Source organism: Maniola hyperantus, chromosome 11 (assembly GCF_902806685.2).
Source record: "Maniola hyperantus chromosome 11, iAphHyp1.2, whole genome shotgun sequence".
Lineage (NCBI taxonomy): Eukaryota > Metazoa > Arthropoda > Insecta > Lepidoptera > Nymphalidae > Maniola > Maniola hyperantus.
In genome coordinates, this window is record NC_048546.1 from 10552144 (window position 1) to 10577301 (window position 25158).

A 25158-nucleotide genomic window follows, 5' to 3' on the forward strand; every position below is an offset into this window, starting at 1 on the left:
ATACCTACTATTTTTATCTACTGCTGTCATCTATGATCTGTGCCCATTCTGTGCCCGTCTGTATATTTATAATCTGTGGTATTAATCACCAGTTCAAACAAAGGACCAATCAGAAATCAGTGGTATTTCCTCCTGACCAATGAAATTGAAGCTACAAAAAAATGCATTATCCTTGCAAGTTGCAACTTGCGTGATTCGTGATGCATTCTGTCAATCTGTCATACAAAACAAACGGGACAAGTGGAAAGCGTACAGTGTTTGTGTGCTTTGTTATTTAATAATTTGGTGCTAAAGTGGTTTAGGACGTAATTTATGTGTAAAATGTTTAATAAAGTGATTAGGTAACTCTGTAAAGTATCCTACCGCTTGTAAATATATGAATATAACCGTATGACTACTACATTCGTTAGTGCATAAAGGAGTGAGTATATTGCATGCTTTTGATATCTATACCTAAAGTTTAGATGTTTTCAGTAAAATTATAACTCAGAATAACATAATGATTTAACCAGTTTTCTTTACAATGCTCGAAATCGTGTATAACTAGTTATTTGTACTGAATTGAAATAGGTAAATGCTTCAAAACATCATATGCGAATATCTTTGTTGTGTGCAGGAAAAATGATTATTTCTGTATTAAATTGTAACAAAAAGAAACACAGGGCAATTGAATTTTGTATAGGAGACCTAGAGGCTGTACCTAGAAAGCCGTACAGTTTAAATGGTTAAATTGAATATCCATACAACCTATTTTAAATTGTATTCATGTAACTAGCTAAAACACATGATACCTAGTTATTTAATCAATTCTAATTTTCACCACCAAATTAACCAGTGATATATTATTTCAAATTAGAGTATTAAAGTAATTAATGAGGAAACTTGAAAATCAGTCTTGCATAAAACTTCCTTCTTGTGATGCTTGTGTTTTTGTTTTTAAAGAAGTTTGTATAAAAAATTAAAGCTATGCATCATTAGTTACAATGAAGAAGAGCTTAGCTAGTTAAAAAAGTCAAATATGTCATATGTATTACAGCAGAATTACGTTAACCTATATATAAAAGGAAAAGCTGACTGACTGACTAACTGACTGATCCATCAACACACCACTGGACAGATCAAGCTGAAATTTGGCATGCAGATAGCTGTTATGACATAGATGTCCGCTAAGAAAGGATTTTTGAAAATTCAACCCCAAAATAGCGGTTTGAAATTTGTGTTTCTAAGCTAGTTTGACATAATTCTTTATTTTGTGGTTTAGAGAGCCTTTTAATCCATTGCATCTGGTTATTATACTTAAATTAGTTAACCCTGATTAAAAAATCCAGAGAGTAACTCAAACTGCTGCATGTGGAATAATATGGTAGTCCACCACTACTCATTTTCTGATTCGCTTCAATGAGGAATACCATCCAAAAGATAAGAACCACTATTTTATTATTTTTCTTTGTTGTATTAACAGTTGGTCTATGTTATAGTTCAAACTTGTTGCAACTAGTTTAAAGTAGTAAAAACAAGTTACAACTAAAACCCTTTGTTACAAAACTTTGCAGTTTTAACTAGTAAAGACTCGCTCCATCATCCCTTTATTCAGCATCAATCTTTGTTTCACTAAGAATATTCCAAGCTCACTTTGCTCACCACCAGCTCTGTCTTTGGTCCACTTGGCCTTGTACGCTTGCTTCATTCAGGACCTCCTCTGTGAACTTCTACCTTCTAGCTCTTTGCTTTACAAAATCATTTTAGGCACAGTTCATGACTGTGACAGTTAGAGAACTTCTAACAAAACGTCACTGGCAGGTGTCAAATGTTAGTACGAGTACATTTGATACAGGTAGCCCTATTTTTCAATTATTTCATGTCAAATAGCCTAATATTTGACATATTGTCGATTTAGGATCAAACCGAGAGGTCTCTCACTCTAATTCACTCTGCTCTAGGGCTTAAAGACGGAACAGAGCTGAGCAAAGAAGTGTGGAGTCAGGATGAATCTGGAGTAACATATATACAGTTAGAATTAGTTTTTACTAAATGAAATTGGTTTTAACTGTAGCATACATTGTGTGAAAGTTTTGCAATCTTCTATCTTTTTAATTTTGCAATCATTATGAAATAAGACCTACTTATCATACTATGTTCTACATATTCTTATCAGTGAAAAGTCTATTTCCGTTAATAATATTATCAGTTTATTGTTGACCACAACTTCCCACTAGCTATGTGACACCAATACATCATCAATACTCGCACTAAAGGTGGCTACACATAGCTACAAGCTTAACAATCATCCCTTCCCTATATAGTCTGCACTCTACACAGTAGACACAGTAGGTAGGTACAAGACATAAACAAGATTATTGAACGAGAAAGCAGCTTGCTTCCTTAAAACTGCATCAATCATTATCGCAATCTCAAGTGGTGTCATTGGCTGAATTTATGTAATTCTTGTTGCAACAATGCAAGCCTATAGTGCGCGAGCGTCGGCAAAACAGGTGATTGTGATTGTCAAACTGTAGCTTGTGTGACTATCACAATCACCCTGGTTGACTGACTTCCACTAATTGACTAAAATCATTTTAGTAAAATGCACAGTTGCAGCATAACATCCTGAACTCTGTGGCAACTTTCATGATAAAATGGCTGGTGCAATGTACTTAATTTATTGCTTGATTGATATACAATTTAGCTTTATACCTACTTATCATATCATATTACTTGCTTAATATCTTTTTTTAACTTGTACATAAAGTCTGAACAAAATCAAAATGCCCTCTAGTAGATTGAGATCTCCTTTAAAACTGTACTGCAAATTGTATATATTGTAAATTGTACAGTAAAAGGCTTTTCAAGCTCTAAGTTACATGATGTGTAGCCACCTTAATGCACTTGCAAACAAATATGACTCAAGTTCAGATCTAGATAACAAGTCCTTGACATCCTAAACTAAATACAGGTGCTATTAAGGAACTGTGTACACACTATAATGTACCTACATAGAACCATACAGTAGTGATTTACAAAACTCTTTGGTACATTATAGTTTGAAGGTTCAAGACTCAATTACAAAGAGGACTTGCTCATTTAAGTAATTAGTGAACATACAATTCAGAAACTATTTAGCACTTTTTATTTCACAAACTACCTGTCGTAGAACTATCATTCCCGTTCCAGGATAGCCCATCCACTTCCAATTCCATCTAAGGCTAAGATCTATAAAGCGCACTTTGAATTTGCTCAGGCTTAAGATTGAGTTAAAACGAGACAGATTTATGTGAGAAATATACATTTGTCTCGTTTTAACTCTGTCTTCAAGTCTAAGCCAAGTCAGAGTGCGTTCTATAGATCTCACCCTTAGACTTTACGGTATAATCACTTACCACCAGGTGAGACTACAGTGTAGAAACCAAAGGGGTATGGGTTTAATAAAAACTGCCATACCCCTTCCAGGTTAGCCCGCTATCATCTTAGACTGTATCATCACTTACCACCAGGTGAGATTGCAGTCAAGGGCTAACTTGTATCTGAATAAAAAAAAAAAAAAATCTACCTAGTAAATCACAGATTTTACTTAAAATGATTCAGTAGTAGGGTTGCCAAGTATCTTAGTTTTCTGAGACATGTCTTGAGTTATATTTTTGACAACAATTGTGAAGGATGGAATTGTTGTATAGTACGCGACAAGTCAAGATGGCAATCAGGGTATGAGGCGGGGTGACGCCCCACACATCCGCACGTCACCCGAGCTCGCCCGCACCGGGTTAGCTCGGGAGCTGTGTGGGTTTGCGGGGCGTTCCCTTCCCGATTGCTATCTCGACCTGTCGCATACTATACATTATCTATCTACTAGCTGAACTGCCTGGCTTCGATTGGGTGGAATTATTCCACCCAAGCGAAGCCAGGCAACTGGAATTGTACATAATACTTCTGAATAAATTAGCTTTCTAATAGTGAAACGATTATTAACGATTACAAACAAACAAATCTTTACTCTGATAGCTACCTGCTCGTATATTATGAACCTAAAGATTACTTATGTACGAGACTGAATTAAACGCTATTTGGACAGTCTCACATAATAATCATAACAGTAGATTATTTAGTAGTAGTATTTAAAGAGGGTCATTTTTATATTTTTGCGAATATCCGTAACACCCCCAGTTCGAACACATGAGACGATTTTCTTGTCCTGCTATTTCAAACACTGACGTAGTAGCTCTACACATCAATGGCGACCTTGGCAATCATAGTGCGGTCAACGACACAAGTACCTAGTTGTGCTCATATTTTTGACTGTGTGTTCATCTTATTTACGTGTAGGTGTCTCTAATCTGCAAGGTCATATTGGGAATTGAGGAATACTAAAGCATTCATTCTACTTAGTTGTTCACTCATTTGTAGAGACTCATTAAGTTCAGTTGTTTTGAAGAGTTGCGCTTTGATTTACTTATAATAACGGTTAAGTACTTATGTGATTTTTTTTGCCAACTGTTTTTATGTGTGTGGGCATTGTGTGGGGTTTCGTACTTATTGGTTCTTACGTAGTTCGCTACGATTTTGGTGGTACTTAAAGGTTTCTAAGGTAATAATATAATTATTCCATAATATTTCATTTAGGTAAACTTTACTACATAGTACATATATCTACTCTCAGCATTATTGTAACTCATATTCTAAGTAAAAAAGTCGGTAAATGGATGGGTGACCGAACTTCCGACTGTTTAATTTTATCAATGGTACAATAAAACAATTAACCCTATAAAATAGATTGTATAGGTAATTATTACTTTATCATTATTACTAGCTGATGCCTTCAAGTAGATTTCAATCAGTCATTGAGCACATTAAGTTCAATAAAAGGGTTAGTCATTTTAGCTTTTGTAAATCATGAAGTTTTACTCCGAAACCAACTTACCGATCTAACGTTTTATCTTCACTCCATGACTAAGCTCGTTTTCATGTAATTGATTAATTATTAACATGTTGGAAGTAGAAAAAGAAAGAATAACAACAGATAGATTTAGAGCCTCGATAGCTTAACGCTAAAGGAGCGGACTAAAAACTGAAAGGTCGCCGGTTCAAATCCCACCCGTTGCACTATTGTCGTACCTACTACTAGCACAAGCTTTACGCTTAATTAGAGGGGAAAGGGGAATATTAATCAGCTATTAACTTGGTTAATATTCTTTTTAAAAAATAAAATAAAAAAAGATGAGATTGGTACGAAATGGGTCATCATCATGATCAAAACATCGCCGGCCCACTGCTGAGCATGGTTCTCCTCGGTTTAGACCATCAGTCCGCCACGCCGGCCCTGTGCGGATTGGCACACTTCACACACCTTTGAGAACATTATGGATAACTTTCGGGCATGCAGGTTTCCTCACGATGTTTTCCACCGTTAAAGCAAGTTAAGTAAAGAAATGTCAGAGATGCGTACCTACCTGAGACCTAACCCTCGACCTCGCGGCCGAAAAGAGTAAAGACCAAAAATTCTTAATCTTCCAAAATTTATACAAAACTAAATAATGACCGATTACTTTTTAATAAAAAGTATAATTATTGGCCATGGTAGGTAGTATGCATAGCAAGATAAACATTGAAAAATGTCAAAGCAACTTCGCACAAATGCGAATATACCTACTTAACCAAATCATATTTGTTGCTCCATTATATATTATTATTATCATCATTCGCACTCCCACGACGAACGGTCTAAAAATACAGTGGTTAGTGGTTTAAATTCCGAATCTAAGTTCCGATTAATAAAATTTACTCGCCGGCAGTTCAGAAATTAAACAGAGAGAGAGAGAGAAATATTTCTCTAGTTTCAGTCTACTCCTTACAAACGAGGCATATACTAGGCGTGCCTTTTAAGTTCTGTCGTTTCCATATTTCCCGGCAATTTTGAATTTGGAACTGTTCTATATTCGAATGTGTTTAAATTTTGGATCTCAAAACAGTTGAAAGTATTAGGATTAATGCTTTTGTTTAGTCACAGCGTCGATTGGAATCTGTCAGGTTACGTACGAAAATGAACCTTTCTAAGGAAAATGTTCGTGCAATAATTTTCTACAACTTTAGAAGAGGCCTGACACGGCTGCAGTGTTTTGAAAAGCTAACATCTGTGTTCAGTGATGAAGCCCCATGTGTGCGGACTGTCGAACACTGGTATTTAGAATTCCAGCGTGGACATACTAGTGTTAGTGACAAATCTCGCGAAGGACGCCCAAAATCCGCCTTCACTGAAGATAACATCATTGCTGTGAGACAACTAATTCTCGAAGATCGTCATGTGACGTATCAAGAGATAGAGGATCTATTAGGCATCTCAGGGACAACCATTCAGAAGATCTTGCATGAAGCGCTTGGTGTGAGAAAGCTAGTTTGCCGTTGGATACCGCATCTGCTTTCCGACGATCACAAGACGCCCCGCGTCAGATGGTGCAAGAAAACTCTGCAAAGGTTCAACCGAGGAGAGTCAAATCACGTCTACGACATCATCAGTGGTGACAAATCTTGGATCTATGCCTACGATCTTGATTCCAAACAACAATCTACAATCTGGGTCTTTCAAGACGAGCCAAAACCGACTAAAGTTGTTCGTTCTCGAACCACTTCAAAGAAGATGGTGGCCACGTTCGTTGGAAAACCCGGCCATGTTGCGATTATTGCACTTGGAGATCGTAGAACGGTTAATGTAGAGTGGTATACCACAGTTTGTTTACCACAAGTCGTCGCCGAACTTCGAAAATCTAACTCAAAGCGACGCATCATCCTGCACCACGACAACGCAAGCTCACACAGCCCTCGTCAAACGATTGAGTATTTGAAGCAGGAAAAAGTAAAAATTCTTGACCATCCTCCATAGAGTTCTGACCTAAGCCCTAACGATTTCTTTACATTTCTTAAAATTAAGAAAAGTCTTCGTGGTCAAAGGTTCCAGTCCGGTGAAGAAGCAGTCGACGCTCGCAAGTCAGCCATTTTGAACACCCCCACTTTAGAGTGGAATAAATGTTATAATAACTGGTTTGAGCGAATGGAAAAGTGTATTAAGCTTCATGGTGAATACTTTGAAAAACCATAAAAAGTACTATAAGGTTCTAGTTGTGTTTTTTTCTTCAAACGACAAAACTTAAAAGGCATGCCTCGTACACTGTAACCAGAGCGCTAGCAAAAATTTTGCGTTATACTACCTAAACACAATCCAATACCAATAACCATTTGCCTCATTTTGTATTTTTCAAACCCGCAATGTATAGCGTGCAAAACTCGGGTCAATGCCCAGCCCACGACGCGGCATTGAATCCGAGTGGCCTACTTACGGAACGTTCGTTGACTGCTAGCGTCAGTTAGATGCTTTATTTGCAATATATCGTGAAATTTTGCAAAATATAGGATTTTTTTATTTTATTTCATAGAATGATGTCATACAATGGCTTATGCAAGTCAGAAGAATGCAGATGCGTTCACCAAATTATCTAATCATTTATCAAATTGTCAGGATATCTAATATCCTGACAATTGACATTGTAATCGTTGCATATCGTTGGAGGATCCGAGTGGGTTAGAACTTAGAAATCTATATACAAAACTGAAACAATGCTGTCTGACATTGAAAGAATGTATGAAATAGCTATTGAAAACATTATAATCACCGTATAAGGAATACAAAGCAACGATAGATACTTTTTTAGGGTTCCTTACCTCATCTCACTTACCTTAAATATCACTCTGAAGGAAAACATTATGAGGAAACCTGCATGCCTGGTAATTGTTCTCCATAACGTTCTCAAAGGTGTGCGAAGTCTGCCAATCCGCACTGAGCCAGCGTCGTGGACTACGGCCTGACTAAACCCTTCTCATTCGCAGAGGAGACCCGTGCTCAATAGTGGGCCGGCGATGGGTTGATCATGATGATAATGACGATTCAGTCAGAAGAATATTCAGTACGTACAGTTTTTGCAATTCACGAGTGAACTTGTGGATACGTCGTATACGTGCGTGGATGTCGAACCAATCAGTTGCGAGCAGGCGCTCGCAAACGCACGCATTTAGTGTACCTTATTTATACCGATACGACTTAAACACAAGCATGAGCCACTCGCCTTCGTGAAATGCTTAAACTATAATAAGAATAATATTTCAAAGACTTATTTATGTATCTAGGATTACAAAAACTTCTTAATCACCAAAAATTGGAATTTTCATAAGCAACTTCGCGGGAAAATTCATGTTTTAATTTGTATATAAATAAAAGTTTGGTGTATTTCCTTCCAGATGAGTGTCAGACGCCGACCATGGACATCAAGAACCGGATGTTGCTGCAGCACCATCAGCAGGATATCGTCAGAGACCTGGACGTCAACTACATACTAGACGAGCTGTTCACGAACAATGCCATATCGAACGAAGTGTTCGATCACATCTACAACTTGGTGAGTAGGTCTAGAACTTTTTCATCGACAGATCTACGTCCTCCAGCCCGCTGGACGGATGGCTTGAAGAAGGTGGCGAAATGCGGATGGGATGTGTAAGTTGCAATTCCTGTAATCTGTGTGCAGGACCGTGTTTGGTAGCGCGCTCTTGAAAGGCCTTTTTAAAATAAAATAAAACATATAGCGAGCAAACGAGCAGGTGCGGCGTGTCACATGAATATTTGCAGCACTAGAGGAACTACCGAATTCGTTGGTCCGCCCCTTGAATAACCCCATATCGTAATTTAGTGGGAACACCGCCGATGGGAGTTGATTCCACAGTTTGCATATGCGTGGAAAGAAAGGATCTGGCACAACGGACTGTCGAAGTGCACGAGTTGTCATGAGAAAATCATGTTTTTTATTTATTTTGACCACAATTTTTTTATAGATAAACTGTAAACTTATTAATTGTATTTTATTGAATTCTGCATAAAATAGTCATAGTCCCAGGTATGTCGATGACTCAATCGTTGATAAGGTATCTATTTTCATCAGACTAAGCGACGCGATTCTTGGTGAGTAGGCAATATATGTGCTTATATAAATATAATTAAAAGTAAAAGCACTTGAGAGATAAGCTGGTGCTACCATATAATATGCATTTTTATGGATTAGTCATGGGCCAAGTACTCGTAATATGATCTGATGACTATCATTATTGTTTTCATGTAATTGGTGTATAATAATTATGATATATATAGCTGTGGTAGCCTAGTGGTTAGGATGTCCGCCTTCCAAACGGAGGTCGGGGGTTCGATCCCGGGCACGCACCTCTAACTTTTCGGAGTTATGTGCATTTTAAGTAATTAAAATATCACTTGCTTTAACGGTGAAGGAAAACATCGTGAGGAAACCTGCATGCCTGAGAGTTCTCCATAATGTTCTCAAAGGTGTGTGAAGTCTGCCAATCCGCACTTGGCCAGCGTGGTAGACTATGGCCAAAACCCTTCTCACTCTGAGAGGAGACCCGTGCTCTGTAGTGAGCCGGCGATGGGTTGATCATGATGAATTATGATAAGGTATTTTAGGTAAAGTTATGGAAAGTTGCTTATAGTGCAGAATTTTCTAGTCCCAAGCGCGAAATGTAAATACTTATCATTTAAGGCGAAATGGGATCACAAAGGCTAAATGTATGGAAAAGTCTGGGCCGCCCGAGCGCAAATTTTGTTGCACGCTTTTTATAAATATTTATATTTAAAATTCTAATGTGCTCTGTTAGCATGAAATAATACCGTAATCCCTTAGTTAAACGTTGAACGTAAATGCGAAATTATATTGAAATTGATTTTATATCAATCGAATAAAACTGGGGTTTCTCCTAATATTCGTGTGAAAAATGCGTATTTTGGGGAAACTTCGCGATTTTTTTGCATCGAGCCAAATTGTGCCAATCGTGTTTTGGCTCTCGTAATTCACGAAAAAAAATCCTTAATTTTTATAACATCATGGAAAACTCTCACGATGTGATGACACCGTTGAAGCAAGTGATATTTAATTAGTTAAAACGCACGTAACTCCGAAAAGTTAGAGGTGCGTGCCCGGGATCGAACCCCCAACCTCCGATTAGGATGCGGAAGTCCTAACGACTAGGCTATCGCAATAGGCTATTATCATCCTTACATCAATATGTTTGCTATATTTATGAGGTTTGTTTGATTTACAGACGGACCGAGTGGACCGCACAAGATACCTCCTCGATACGTTACTGCAAAGCGGCAATAATAACGCTTTCAATGCGTTTGTGGACAGCTTGGCAAAAGACTACAAGTGGTTATGGGAGAAGCTGGCTGTGGAGAACAACCAAACCATGATCGAAGACAGTTTCGAGGACAGCCTTAGTAGGGGAGATGTGCCGCGGCTACCTGATCATTTTGTTAGGAGAATGGCTGTGGTGAGTAAAATCATTATTCTTCTTATTGACATATTAGCTTATGCTCGCGACTTCCTACGCGTGGACTACACAAATTTCAAACCCCTATTTTACCCCTTTAGAGGTTTCAGAGGTCCTTTAGAGGTCATTAAAAATCCTTTACAAGAGACCTTTGTCCAACTGTGGACGTCTATGCTTGAAGTTTCTCTACGTGATCAAATCAGAAATGAGGAAATCCGTAGGAGAAGTAACCTACATAGCTCAACGGGTTGCGAAGCTGAAGTGGCAATGGACAGGGTACATACACAGGTTGGGGTTGGACAGGTTGGGGTCCCAAAGTCCCAAGCTAGAATGGCGACCTCACACCGGAAGACGCAGTGTTGGAAGACCCCCCCACTAGGTGGACAGACGACATCAAACGAATCGCAGGGAGCCACTGGATCCAGGGACCCAAGACCGTGGCGTGTGTAAGTCCCTACAAGAGACCTTTGTCCAGCTGTGGACGTCTATCGGTTGATGATGATGATGATGATGATGATGATGGTGATGATGATGATGATGATGATTCTTCTTATTGATAACAGCTGGAACGTCACGGCGTCATTAGAGACACTAGCGCAACTGTGTGCAATTATGCGCGCACGTGCGTGACGCGCACGCAACGTCAGCCGTGATATTAAAATTAATAAATCTCTAAATCTTTGTATGGAAGCTATACATACTTATAAGGCTCATCAGACATTATTTCAACCTATCTGCATTTATTGAATAAATTAATCAATCATTCAAAAGGAAAAGCTGACTGGCTGACTGACTGACTGATCTATCAACTACACACAGTGGCATGCACAGGGTTTGAAGCCAGAGTAGGCACTAGTTAAGTAGGAACCTGTTCACTGGCAGGTCATAATGGAAAATGTTCATTGCGCTATTACAACTGGGGTAAACAGTGCATTTATGCCTCTATGACTTGCACGCCACACACAGCTCAAATTACTGGACGGATCGGGCTGAAATTTTGCATGCAGATAGCTATGTATATTAGACACATCCGCTAAAAAGAATTTTTTTACTCAAGGGCTAAAACAGGGGTTTGAAATTTGTGTATTTAGTAAGTCCACGCCGACGAAGTCGCGAGCATAAGCTAGTTCATTAATAAATTATTCATTCAATCTATCTATAATTCCGTATTAATGAGTTAATATTGTGTCATTTTCTTGTTTTAAGGAGCGAGATATACTAGTGAAGTTAAGGTCGCTAAGCCGGCATCAAATCCTCGTACTTCACGGTATGTCCGGGTGCGGGAAGACCGCTCTAGCGATCAGCGTGCTACGAACTAACCCTTTACTGATTACCTCGGACTTCAACGGGGTTATGTTTTGGCTCAATTTCGGCGACTGTAAGTCCGATGATGACATTATTGCTCAACAGAATAAGTGAGTATCCATACTTCCATCACCCTTATTATAAATGCGAAACTGTGTTTGTTTATTGGTTTGTCCTTCAACCACGTCAACGTCGCAACAGTGCTACGGATTGACGTGATTTTTTGCATGGGTATAGATAAAGACCTGGAGAGTGACATAGGCTTTTTATCCCGAAAAACCAAAGACTAGATACCCACGGGATTTTTGTAAAACCTAAATCCACGCGGACGAAGTTGCGGGCATCATCTACTACTTAATATTATAAATGCAAAAGTGTGTCTGTCTGCTAGCTTTTCACGACCCATCCGTTTAACCGATTTTGACGAAATTTGGTACAGAGATAGCCTGCATCCCGGAGAAGGACATTTGCTACGTTTTATCCCGGAAAATCAAAGAGCTCCCACGGGATTTTAACAAACCGAAACTCACGCGGACCTTGTCGCGGGCATCACCTAGTCAGGAATATTTTTCAGCTTACAGACCTCTACAGTCTACACAAGTACTCCATTACGATTTCTATAACTTCCGCTAAAAGTTCTGTCACGAAATTTCTAGCTACGTAGTGATCGAATTGCAACCTAAAGTGTGGCACTTTTTAAACTATTGTGACGCGTAATAAAGCTGTTATTAGGGTTCCGTACCTCAAAAGGAAAAAGGGAACCCTTATAGGATCACTTAGTTGTCTGTCTGTGTGTCTGTCGGTCTGTCAAGAAACCTACAGGGTAATGCGGAATATTCGCATTTATTCAGACTCAGTAAACGTGTAATACGCGGATGTCAAAATATTTTCATCCGCAAAATACCTTGCTCTATACTCTAGTAATTTGTTTGATTACTTTAGTTGATACTTAGTTCACAATATTATATAATTTATTAAAACATTAACTAGAAGTAATTAACACACCCACATACACACACTCACGTACACACACACACATACACACACACCCGGTATAATTATTTATTCACTAAATTATTATTATTATTATAGATACTATTGTTGATAAGTAACTTCTACGAGTGTGTTCCTCTTACAGGTTATACCGCAAAGCATCATCACTATCACTACACATTTCACACATGAGACCCACCATATCAATGTCTAGCATATGTTCCAACAACGAGTCGTTATCTAGCTACGATCTATCGTGGCAGGAGTTGAGAGATAGACTCAAGTCTTTGTTCGCCGAGACGCAACTTAAAGATGCCTTGTTGGTGCTTGATGAATTGAATGAAAAGAAGTACTTGGAAGCGTTTGATATTGGGTGCAGGATATTGGTTACCACGAGGGATACGGATGTTGTGTCCAATTTCAATCCGCAGATTGTAAAGGTTAGTATACACCAATATTACGTTGATGACCTCCCTGGGGCAGTGGTAAACGCTGTGGTCTTATTAGTGGGTAGTCCTGAGCTCGATTCCTAGCAGGGATTTGGAATTTTATTATTTCTAAATTTCTTCTAAAAATCATTAAAGATGCCGTGTAGAAACCAAAGGGTTTATTAAAAACTGGCATACCCCTTCCAGGTTAACCCGCTTCCATCTTAGACTGCATCGTCACTTACCACCAGGTGAGATTGCAGTCAAGGGCTAACTTGTATCTGAATTAATAATAAAAATATCCTTGAATGGGAAGCTGGAAGAAATCTCTGTTTAGAGATAAGCATTTCCGATGTAACTTAATTTATTATTACTTTGTAACTACAATTTTTGGTACATGAATAATAAAAATAAAAATAAATAAATAAATAAAAAAGTCTATAACCTGCACAAAAACCTAAATCTACGCGTACGAAGCCGCGGGCATCATCTAGTTACTCTATAAATGTTTTATTTCTCCTATATTTTCCAGATAGAAAACCACTTCTCAGAGGAGGAGTCCCTAGACCTATTCGCGTCGTGTCTAGACGTGGAAGTGTCCCAGCTGCCCCGACAAGCGAAGAAGTTGCACGAAATATGCAAGGGCAGCCCCTTCCACATCGCCCTCATAGGAGCTGAGCTGGCTGAAAATAGAGAAAAGCTGATCCACGACACGAAACATTGGAACTACTATTTGAATAATTTGGAGAAGAAGGACTTATTTTTGTGAGTTATCCTTCAACTTAAAACTTCTTGTTATTTCCATCCATCCATCCATCAGCCTGTTTGCGTCCACTGCTGGACATAGGCCTTTCCAAGAGCGCGCCACCAAACACGGTCCTCCGCCTTCCTCATCCAACCGCTCCCCACCACCTTCTTCAGGTCATCGGTCCAGCGGGCGGGGGGTCGTCCTACACTGCGCTTACCGGTACGCGGTCTCCACTCCAGAACACGTCTGCCCCATCGGCCATCGGTTCTGCGACAGACATGGCCTGCCCATTGCCACTTCAGCGCGCTAATCCTTTGAGCTATGTCGGTCGCTTTTGTTCTTCTGCGAATTTCCTCGTTCCGGATTTTATCCCTGAGAGTGATACCCAACATAGCTCGCTCCATAGCACGCTGAGCGACTTTTAGTTTGTGGACGAGGCCAACTGTCAGTATCCACGTTTCCGCTCCATACGTCATCACAGGTAGGACACACTCGTTGAAGACCTTAGTCTTAAGCCTTTGCGGTATCGACGATTCGAAGACCTGTCGTAGCTTTCTTGTTATTTGCTTATTTCAAAAAATCAATGAATCGACCGAATGAAATGAACGAATCGGTAGGGACCGGCGGCGAGGGTGGCGCTACTTCAGAACAGAAAAACGCAACGCTGTACTCAACATGGGTTCCGGATTTATCGATTTCGGAACAAATAATATCGTATTTGAAATATAATATGCCGAGTTGTTTGCTATGCAGAAATACACTGCGTAAGGTAACACTTGTACCCTATCCGCGGTAAGAAGTTAGTATAGCGCTCTCTCTGTTCCTACAAATGATAGAGCCAAAAATAACAGTGGGCGCTAACCATTTTGAGGCACCAACGAAACATTGTTTTCTAATTGAATTCGATTGATTTGACAGTATGTTTGTGATTGGTGTCTCAAAATGGTTAGCGTCCACTGATATTTTTTGTTCTATCATTTGTATGGGATTTCGTAACAGAGAGAGCGCTATACTAACTTCTTTCCGCGGACAGGGTATAACTCAGCGTTTAGTATACGCAGAGTGCTTGCGTTGCGTTTTTCACACCAAGAAACCCCTACTTTAGTCATACCCATACTTATACTCATTAAATTCTCTCCAATTAGAGCCTCAATAGCTCAACTGGTATAGGAGTGGACTGAAAACCGAAAGGTCGACGGTTCAAACCCCGCCCGTTGCACTAATATTAAATGCTAATATTCTTTAAAAAAAAATTTTTTTTTTTGTCTAGTTTAACAAGGCACAACGGCAACCCAATGAAAACAATCGAAGTCTGCATCAATTCACTAAAACCCGACATTCTACCGCTATTCAAAATGCTATGCATATTACCCGACAACGTAAAAGTGTCCGCCAAAGTGTTGAGCAAGCTATGGAACAAAGACGTTGCCAGAGTCGAAACCATCATGAAGCAATTACGAACCAAATCACTAATAACACAACTATATGACCAGGAACAACAAAGCTATATCTACGAAATACACGATATAATAATGAATTACTTACGAAGTTGTCACAACGAAGAAGAAACCAAGAAATTACACTCAGATTTTCTGAAAAATTATGATTATATAGACGTAAATAATGTACCAATGCAAATAGTGGATGATGGTTACATAGCCTTTTATGTCGGCTATCATTTGGCGAGGACGAAAAATTTCAATAATAAATGGAGTTTGTTCAATAGGTTGTATTTGGATCTCAAGTTTTTAGGGAATAAAGTGAGACTGACCGGACCTGCGGATGTCATTTTGGATTTGCAGAAGTATGAGAGTCACATAGCTAATGATGTGAGTATTAAAACTGTTGTATTATTTGAATGAATATATTATTATTTTTACTAGATGATGCCTGCGACTTCGGACGAGCGAAGTAAATATGCGGTAATATTTTTACTGCCCAACAAGGGTGGCAAAAGTCTACTTCATAGTTTTAATAGCATTGAAGTAAGATCTACATTACGAACAAATATATTTTAATTTCTTTAACAAATAAAAAAAAATTAAAAAAAAATTCGATACGTCGATACGACCTATCAAACCTATCAAATTGGGTTATGCGATTTCTAATATTATGTTTTAAAAAAAAGTAAAAAAAAACGAGCTCTTTATAAAAATATATAAAATTATGACGAAACTAACATAATAATATGTACAGTGGAATTCTGACCCCTAAACTAGTAAATGCCAGTGTCTTCACATACATTAAAATATTGACTAGTTTATGCTCGCGACTTCGTCCGCGTGGATTACACACATTTCAAATCCTTATTTCACCCCCTTAGGGGTTGAATTTTCAAAAATCCTTTCTTAGCGGATGGCTACGTCATAATAGCTATCTGCATGCCAAATTTCAGCCCGATCCGTCCAGTAGTTTGAGCTGTGCGTTGATAGATCAGTCAGTCAGTTAGTCTTCTTTTCCTTTTATATATTTAGATTTAATTCCCAATAACTACTCTACAGGTTTTTTGATTTTAAGTGAATATCAACTCGCTAATATCACTCACCGTTTTCAGGAGCTAGACCAAACACTAATATTTAGCATCAAAGAGTACCTAAGTAGGTACGGCATAGATCTACATCGGTACCCGTGCACTGATCTCGTGCAAAGCATCCTGCAGAACGAATCTAAAGGCATCCTGTACACTAAAGCGTGGCAAGTTGCTAAGGACAGGAGTGCCAAGAATGAACTATATTTTGAGTTTTTGTAAGTATTATTATTTACTAGCTGACCTGGCAAATTTCGTGACGCCTAACAGTTGATTTTTTTAATACTTGCAATTTTTAAAATTTTTGTCTCCGTAAGAACCATCTTCGTACTTCGAGGAATGTTATAAAAAAAGAATTAGCGAAATCGGTTCAGCTGTTTTCGAGATTTGCGATCAGCAACACATTTAGCGATTCATTTTTATACATATATAGAGATATGTATATTTCCTCTTCCTTGTTTTGCCTTTAATAAAAAACTTTATTATTATTACTATTATTATTTCAGAGCTGCCATACTGATTTTTTAAAAATTTGCCGCTCTTTTCCCAGTCTCTTCTTCCGTTAGCCAAAAAATGCGTGTTCTATCGCCTTTATAATGGGGAGGGCTCTGAAGAGCTTTTTGACCTCATTCCACCCTCATTTTTCTATAACCGCACCGCGCGCCACCGTAAGGAATTTCACCCTCGCCACCTGGGTGTCTGGTGCACTTCATCCGTCCGCTGTGCCAGATCCTTCTTTCCACGCACATGCAAACTGTGGAACCAACTCCCTTCGGCGGTGTTCCCACTAGATTACAACATGGGGTTATTCAAGGGGCGGACCAACAAATCCTTAAAGGCCGGCAACGCATCGGCGGTTCCTCTGGTGCTGCAAATGTTCATGGGCGGCGGTTAATCACTAAATAAATAAATAAATAAATGTTTTATTTGCAAAATTGTGGGCATAACAAGTTAACAATAACACAATAGTCCCTTACACAATCGACTGTCACCGACAGTGTGCAAATATTTTGCTTGAATTTAATATTAACATCAGGTGACCCGCCTGCTCGTTTGCTCGCCATCTCTATTTAAAAAAAAACAGCTCTTTAGTGTGTTGTGTGTATTATAGGCATGAACAAAACGTGGAGGAAATCAAACACTCGACGATAGACGTGAAAGAAACGATTACGGCGGTGTGTTTCCTTGGCGATTATGTACTGATCGGCACTAATACTGGAGTTATTATGGTAAGTCTATGGTGAACCCTCAACCCGACTTTTATTCTTTTTTTCACTCCAAGTTCCAACGTTTATTTGAGAACCTGGCTCTTATGCACGCACCTTAGGCTGCTAAAAAAATCTATTCTTTTTTAAGTTGGTGCGTTGCGTATAACAAAGGATGACTGATCAACCAATCGCGTATTCCCGCCCGGTAGCACTAGGCTACTTGACTCATATCTAATTTCGTCCAATAAATGATTATTTATTATAGTATTTTGCTTAAGACAACGAAATATATCAATAACAATTATTAAAAACGCAGGATGGATATATAAATCCAATTTAAAAAAATACAATTTTTATTTTTATTTGAAACGCAGAAAACGCTGTCAGCCATGATGTGACAAAGTGTAAATATGTAAACAAAGAAATGTCATCCCTATGTCACGCGGGGACTAACGTAGTATCCATATAATTATATAAAATTTAGAGTCCTGACTAACTTATATATCAACGCACAGCCTAAACATCTAAACAACTGGTCCTAGATACATGAAATTTGGTGGGTGTGTTCTTTGTAGGTAAAGAGAAGGTATCCACTAGGAAAGGATTTTTTGAAATTCCACCCCTGAGTGGGTTAAATGGAGGTTTGAAATTTATGAAGTCCACGCGGGCGAAGTCACGAGCATAAGCTAGTTTTTATATATTTCTAAAAACTCATAGTAAACGTAAAAAAATATCGTTTTCTCGTTATAAATTGAATAAGTTATTAAGTAAGACAACAAAGTGATCTTTGCAAAAATAAATTTGGGTTGAAGTCGTTAGTCATATAGGATCCCTTTAAGCAAGTCTTTGCGTGTTACGTATATTTATTTCACTGGGCACTCTAATTCACAACTTTCCTGTGGTCTTTATCGATGCGTTTTTTTACATTCTTGGATGATACAATAATGATAATTACTATATTTTTCATGTAAACTAGTATAGAAGTCATGTTTATTAAACTTTGGGAGGTTATGCTGTTGTTTACAAATGCACGACGTCAGAGCACAGATAATCTATCGGCCAAACATGGCCGACAGTGTTTTTACCTGTCTAAGAAAAAAATATTTTTAAATTAAAGTTTTACGGTTTTTAGGGCGCAAAAAAATATAGTGTTAATTTTTTTGATATAATAGGACAAATATTAACCATTTAAGACCAACTTAAAAAAAGTGTCAAGTAGCCTATTCCATAACGCCTCCTTCGGTCAGCCAAATAAACCTAAAACGGATATTGGGCATTTGTTCGAAATCTTTGCCGTAAATTAGGATGATGACTATGTCAAAAATAAATTATTTCTTAGGAATTACTAAATAGAGGGTCTTCCAAAATTTGTAAAAGCCACGTCCGTTGTTAATTTTAAATTTGTTAACCATTTTAAATTATCGATTTAACTAAAAAATTACGTCAAATGTGTATGACGTCACAACTGTGAATTTCATACAAGCTCCTACTAAGCGAGCGTTTTGACGTTTAATAAAAAGGCGCTGATTTGACTAGTACTTAATAGTCATCATCCCTATTGTACTTCTACGTCCATTTTCAGTTTTTCCATATAGCAACAAACAAACTGAGGAAACAGATACAGAGCACGGAATCAGCTATCAAATGGCTCGGAGTGTGTCCCGTCAACCCGCCGTTTGTGGCGTCACTGTCGGCCGATGGGTTCATCAAACTGTGGTACATTGATGACGTGGTACAGGACGTGACTGAAGACGTCATTGAAGAGGGTAAGTAACGTTGGCCATACACGATCAAGTTTACCGGTCAAGCTTGCAGCGGACTTGAAGCGGCGTCCACTAAACTTGAAGATGTATGGCTACTAGTGTGCATGATATCATGGCTCGGACTGTGTACGTGTATCAGTTGACGTCGCTCAGAAATCTATTTTTTTTTCTTTTTTTGTCATTCAGATACAAGTTAGCTCTTGACTGTAATCTCACCTGATGGTACCAGATCTACCTTCGGTCGGATGGAAGGGAGGAAACAAACTGTTGGGACGCGTCCGTAAGCTGCGGCTGACAGCCGTGACTGATACGTGTGCACAATCGTTTGGAATGCGGCTTGCGAGATACCTCTCGGACGTCCAAACGCATTATTTTATTTTTATTTTATTTTATTTTATTTATTAAATTAACTAACGGCTACTTACACTAATACATTTAAAAAAAACTTAATTCTGAAAATATTACTTACTAAGTGCAGTCGCCAATTATAAGATACTTACCTATAAGTCGCGTCCGTCAGCCACGTCAGATATATTTTGTTTCCGATTTACTGCATTGTTGAAGGGACTACCTCGAATTTAGTTTTTGTACTCGAAACTACCTTAGGTTCATTTAATATTTACAGAAACAGAGGAGTCATACAACAACAATTTCCCGACCAATGTAACCATACCGCCAACTCTCGGACCTTTCCTCAACTGTCGATGGGCGAACAACGAAGAGACCTTAATAACCAACACGTACAAAATGATCATATTGTACAACACATCTGGCAAAGTGACACATCTCTTGGACAATATGTATAGAGATAAAGATATCTTGAGATGTGTCCCGTGCAACTATGACAAACATGTTATAGTCGCTACAAGTAATAGCTTTCACACTTTGGAAATGGTTGATTTAAAGACTAAAGAAAGACAGGTGTTTAAAGAGACCGAAACAGTATTGGATTTGGCCACAATCCCTGGTAAGTTTTTCTATCCTTAGTAATTTTTACTTTTTTGGATTTCTATTTTAGGCCGGCTAGAAAGCAGAAATAATCACTAATAACTAGCAGCTCGCTGCAGCAATGCGCGGAACTGCAATAATTGCTTTTATACATGCATAAAACTATTGTAAATCGAATATTTGAAAAGAGCAATTGCCGAGTTTCTTGCTAGCTCTTTTCGGTGTGAAAAGTATTCCGAACTTGATGATGCCCGCGACTTCGTCCGCGTGGATTTATGTTTTTAAAAATCCCGTGGGAACTCTTTGATTTTCCGGGATATAAAGTAGTCTATGTCCTACCCCGGGATGCAAGCTATCTCTGTACCGAATTTCGTCAAAATCTGTTGAATGGATGGGCCGTGAAAGGTTAGCAGACAGACAGAACGACATACTTTCGCATTTATAATATTAGTATGGATCAGTGATAGATCCATTTGACGATTCCAAATACTTGTAAAAGTTTATATCAATAAGAAATCTTTCTGTTTCTAGTTTTTTTTTTTTTTTTAATTCAGATACAAGTTAGCCCTTAACTGCAATCTCACCTGATGGTAAGTGATGATGCAGTCTAAGATGATAGCGGGCTAACCTGGAAGGGGTATGGCAGTTTTTACTAAACCCATACCCCTTTGGTTTCTATACGGCATCGTACCGGAACGCTAAATCACTTGGCGACACGGCTTTGTCGGTAAGGTGGTTACTAGCCACGGCTGAAGCCTCCCACCAGACAATGTCAATGACAATGACAATGTAGTTTATAGGAATGAATATTTCCCTAGTTTCTCAACTTTCTGGTTTTAGGTAGCAATAGAATCCTTGGCCTCAAAAGGAAAGAAGTCACCGAATACGAGTTCAGAATGTCGCGTCGATTCAGCCCGAACAATAATCACAGTAACAACTGTCAAAGCAAGACCGTAGTAACTAGTGATGTAGTGAAGGAGAACGTATCGTTTATATCGATGGCCGTCAACAAGACTGGGACGCTCCTTTTCGTTTCCACGGACGATAGTCGAGTGATTTGTGTCGACTTGAAGACCAACTCATATGTTTTCGAACTGGGGAATAGACGAGGGTAAGTAAATAGAAAATGTTTATCGGTAATGCCGCTTATTTCGACTGCAATTTCGTCGAAACGTGTAATGTGTACGACTCCGAATAGTGTCGATAACATTGATTTTTTGTGGACTAATCGATAGACTATCAATCGGCAACACTAGCTGACGATAGAGGCGCACTTCGATTGGTTGATAGGGAGAGCACGTGTAACTCTACGAAACAGAAGTTTTTCAGCATGAAATAAGAGCCATGATAGCCTAGTGGTTAAGGCAACCGCCTTCTCTTCGAGAGATCGGAGGTTCTATTTTGGGCACGCACAAATTATTTGGAGTTATGTGCGTTTTAAAAATTAAATATCACTTGCTTTATGAAATTATGACCTAAACCTTTCTCATTCTGAAAGGAGACCCTTTCTCAGTAGTGAGCCAGCGAAGGGTTGATCATCATGATAATAATGGTACTGTTGAAATGAATGACGTTTTTGTAAGGAAGTAATTAAAAGTAAAATTGTAAGGAATCTTCCTTTGTTTTCAAGGAATGTGGTGAGTATGGCAGTAAGTGAAGTGCTGGTATGGGATGATTTCGAGCCCGGATCGGACGTTCTACTGACAGGCACTGGGTGTATTGAGAACACCGCGAAAGTGTGGTACTTGGACGCTGCTTACATCTCGCACAATACACAGAGAAATGGGTATGTATTAGTAGCTAGTACTTTAGTATTACTAGCTGATGCCCGCGACTTCGTCCGCGTGGATTTAGATTTTTGAAATTTTGCGCGATAAAAAGTAGCCTGTGCCTCTCTCCAGGTCTCTAACTAACAAAAATCACGTCGATTCGTTGCTCCGTTGCGACGTGATTGAAGAATAAACCAACAAACAAACACACTGGCATTTATAATATAGTTGGTGATAGATTCAAAACAACTATATCATAACCAGTAAACGACACCAAAATTGAACTGACAATTAAATCTTTAGTTCTGGATAAGAGTTATATATTAAGTCGAAGTTTAGATACAAATTGTATAGTTTTTTCAACAGCAAGGTCCGGTTAACAACAAAGTTCGACACGAGTTTTATCAACATGGTATCACCGCACACCCCAGTCGTCCCCCCGCCCAGCAGCGTCCCCCAAAGCGCCAACGCAACGCCCAAGCGACACCAATCATTCGTCAACTCCAACAAGGAGGTGGTCAAGCGAGTGGTCAAGACTACGATGAGTCTCGACAGGCATACGCTGAAACCACTGAATTTGAAGGGAATATGCAATGGGAATAACGAAGGAGTCACTCAGCCCTTATTGGCGATTGTCGATGATAAAAACAATATACAGGTAATACAAGAAATAAATTTTAATCCATTACAACTTTTTAAATGTTGATATTTCAGCTTTTGTGTTCTTTAATTAGGATTTGTCTATTCTTTGATTTCATATTTGATAGGCTCCAAAGACCACACAAACATACGAGTACATAACTTAAGTATATTACTCAATCCCAGTATGGTATTAAAAGTATCTATTCCAAAACTGATGCTCGTGTTTGATTGACACCTCCTTACATGGCGCAGCCGGTAGGATACGAACTTATCAATCAAACACGAACATCAGGCATGCACTGCTTTATTCTTTCAACTTTGACAACTCCTCTGTCATATTGATTCCTTATACCTACCTACTCTCACAATTACAACGATAGTATCGATACCACTCATCAAGCAAGTACTTTTTAAGCCCTCATATTATCAACGCATGTAACTCGCCAAAAAGTACCAAAATCAACTAACTGCGAATTTTCGCTTGGATGTAGATTCTAGAAGACATGAGGCGATTGTCCCGAAAACTGAAATAAGAGGTTTTCAATTTTATTTTTTCAGTGAACAAGGACATTGAAAAGCTATTTGGCTTAATTAGTGAAAGTAAACGTAATGTTATTATTACAGATATTGCGTGGAAGAAAATTAGTATCAGAAATCTTCACAAACCAAGACGAACAAATAACAACAGTCAAAATATCACCATGCAACCAATACGTAATATTCGGCCTGCAATCCGGCATAGTACGAAGGTACACCATCCGTACCAAAGATACCAGGGATATTATGGATGTGTATAGTACGGTCCAACACATGAGTTTCGTGAACCCCAATTTGTTGATGGTGGCGGGGAAGAACCGCTGTTTGATGGCGTATACGTGCACTGTGGGTGGGGATTGGAAACCCGAGATGTTGCAACGGGGTAACACTAATCTTGGATCGCAGGAGATCTTGAATGATATTAAGGGTAAGTGAATTTCTCAATGATCTTTCTATACTCTATTCATGGATAGAAATTAATATAGGGCTCTCTGTTACGTAATCGCATACAAATGACAAAGACAAAAATGTCTGGTCGCTAACAAATCACAAACGAACCTGTTTTCCGTACTACCTTGTTTCCGTAGATATAGTAGTACGGAAAACATAGGCTCGTTTGTGATTGGTTGGTCACTCAAAATGCATTTATCCATGCAGTAGCATGCGAGTTTTGAAAATAAAAAGTTGAAGGTAAAGTCTGTTTTCAGGAATATCGAACAAATCGAACCACTCGGACAACATATCAAGCTCGGGCAGTGATTCAAGCACTACCTCTAGAGATCGCCACTTCCGCAATGGCGAGAAGAGAAATCTCTGCAAAGCGTCCTCATTGGTCAACTGCTACTGGGTCCATGACGTTGGCCTGATCACCATAGAGTCCAACGCTACTATAAAGCTTTGGGACGAGAATCTGAAGTTATCCAGCGTTCTGAATGGTCGGCAGATGGATGTGTGCATTTATTGTTCGGATTTCAAGAAAAATGTGCTGGTTATATGCGACAATAAGAACTTGTCTTTTCAGGTAAATATCGTTTCTTTTCAGGTAAATATCGTTTCATCATCATCATCATCATTATTATCAACCAATAGACGTCCACTGCTGGACATAGGTCTCTTGTAGGGATATAGTAGATAACGGGTACATACCACGATTGATTTGATGCTTTTATTTGTCGATATTTTAACCCAATTGCACGGATCGTGGTCTCGACGGGACTGCGATGCTACGAGAGATGAAGTTCGAGCTGTCATCGGCAATAGCGAACTACCCTCTTTCTTGTTCTTTTCGCTGGAACTTCACGAGCTGTAAATATATCGTTAAACCACGAAATAAGCTTAAAATCATCGTTTATTCTTGTTTATTATAACTTAGTTGACTTAATTTTCACGCTGAACTTGTTAGATACCGCAAAATTTTGATCTTTTGAACCAAGTATAAGTTGACATGGTAAAGATAGTGAGAGGTTGCCTTCCTTGGTGCGTTTGCACGCAGGTTAAGTCTAATTTTAAAGGAAAATATCGTGAGGAAACCTGCTTGCCTGAGAGTTCTCCGTAATGTTCTCAAAAGTGTGTCAAAGCTGGGCCGCGTGGTAGATTTTTTTTTAAGGATATTAGTCATGCTAAATCAGGACTAATATTCCCCTTTCCCCTCCAATTAAGCGTAAAGCTTATGCTAGGACACTAGTGCAACGGGTGGGGTTTGAACCGCCGATTTTTCGGAATTCAGTCCGCTCCCCAACCGTTGAGCTATTGATGCTCTCCAAACTCTTCTCATTCTGAGATGAGACCCGTCTCAGTAGTGAGGCAGAGAGGGTCTGAGGATGATGATGATGAACTCCTCCTTGACTGGGAAAGTCCCACACGATAAAGACAGAGAACGGCCTCACATCTGTCAAGTGTACCTCGTCGCCACTCAGCTATTT

General features: G+C 38.9%; 1 protein-coding gene and 1 long non-coding RNA gene across 2 annotated transcripts in view; one reads left to right on the forward strand and one right to left on the reverse strand.

Moving 5' to 3' along the window:
• The first annotated feature begins 207 nt into the window (after positions 1 to 207).
• Dark (Death-associated APAF1-related killer) overlaps positions 208 to 25158 on the forward strand; it is a 28550-nt gene continuing 3599 nt past the window's right edge. Inside the window, exons 1-16 of the mRNA XM_034973215.2 lie at positions 208 to 421; positions 8278 to 8435; positions 10141 to 10368; positions 11575 to 11783; positions 12812 to 13106; positions 13627 to 13859; positions 15113 to 15671; positions 16397 to 16587; positions 17481 to 17598; positions 19160 to 19343; positions 19966 to 20307; positions 21129 to 21399; positions 21919 to 22074; positions 22424 to 22715; positions 23324 to 23663; positions 23944 to 24257. Coding sequence (XP_034829106.1) covers positions 8298 to 8435; positions 10141 to 10368; positions 11575 to 11783; positions 12812 to 13106; positions 13627 to 13859; positions 15113 to 15671; positions 16397 to 16587; positions 17481 to 17598; positions 19160 to 19343; positions 19966 to 20307; positions 21129 to 21399; positions 21919 to 22074; positions 22424 to 22715; positions 23324 to 23663; positions 23944 to 24257 — 3870 coding nt within the window. The 5' untranslated portion in view covers positions 208 to 421; positions 8278 to 8297. The remainder of the gene's footprint in view (positions 422 to 8277; positions 8436 to 10140; positions 10369 to 11574; positions 11784 to 12811; positions 13107 to 13626; positions 13860 to 15112; positions 15672 to 16396; positions 16588 to 17480; positions 17599 to 19159; positions 19344 to 19965; positions 20308 to 21128; positions 21400 to 21918; positions 22075 to 22423; positions 22716 to 23323; positions 23664 to 23943; positions 24258 to 25158) is intronic.
• Positions 19030 to 25158, reverse strand: part of LOC138403002 (uncharacterized) — a 66535-nt gene continuing 60406 nt past the window's right edge. Inside the window, exon 2 of the long non-coding RNA XR_011237311.1 lies at positions 19030 to 19115. This is a non-coding gene — a long non-coding RNA (uncharacterized lncRNA). The remainder of the gene's footprint in view (positions 19116 to 25158) is intronic.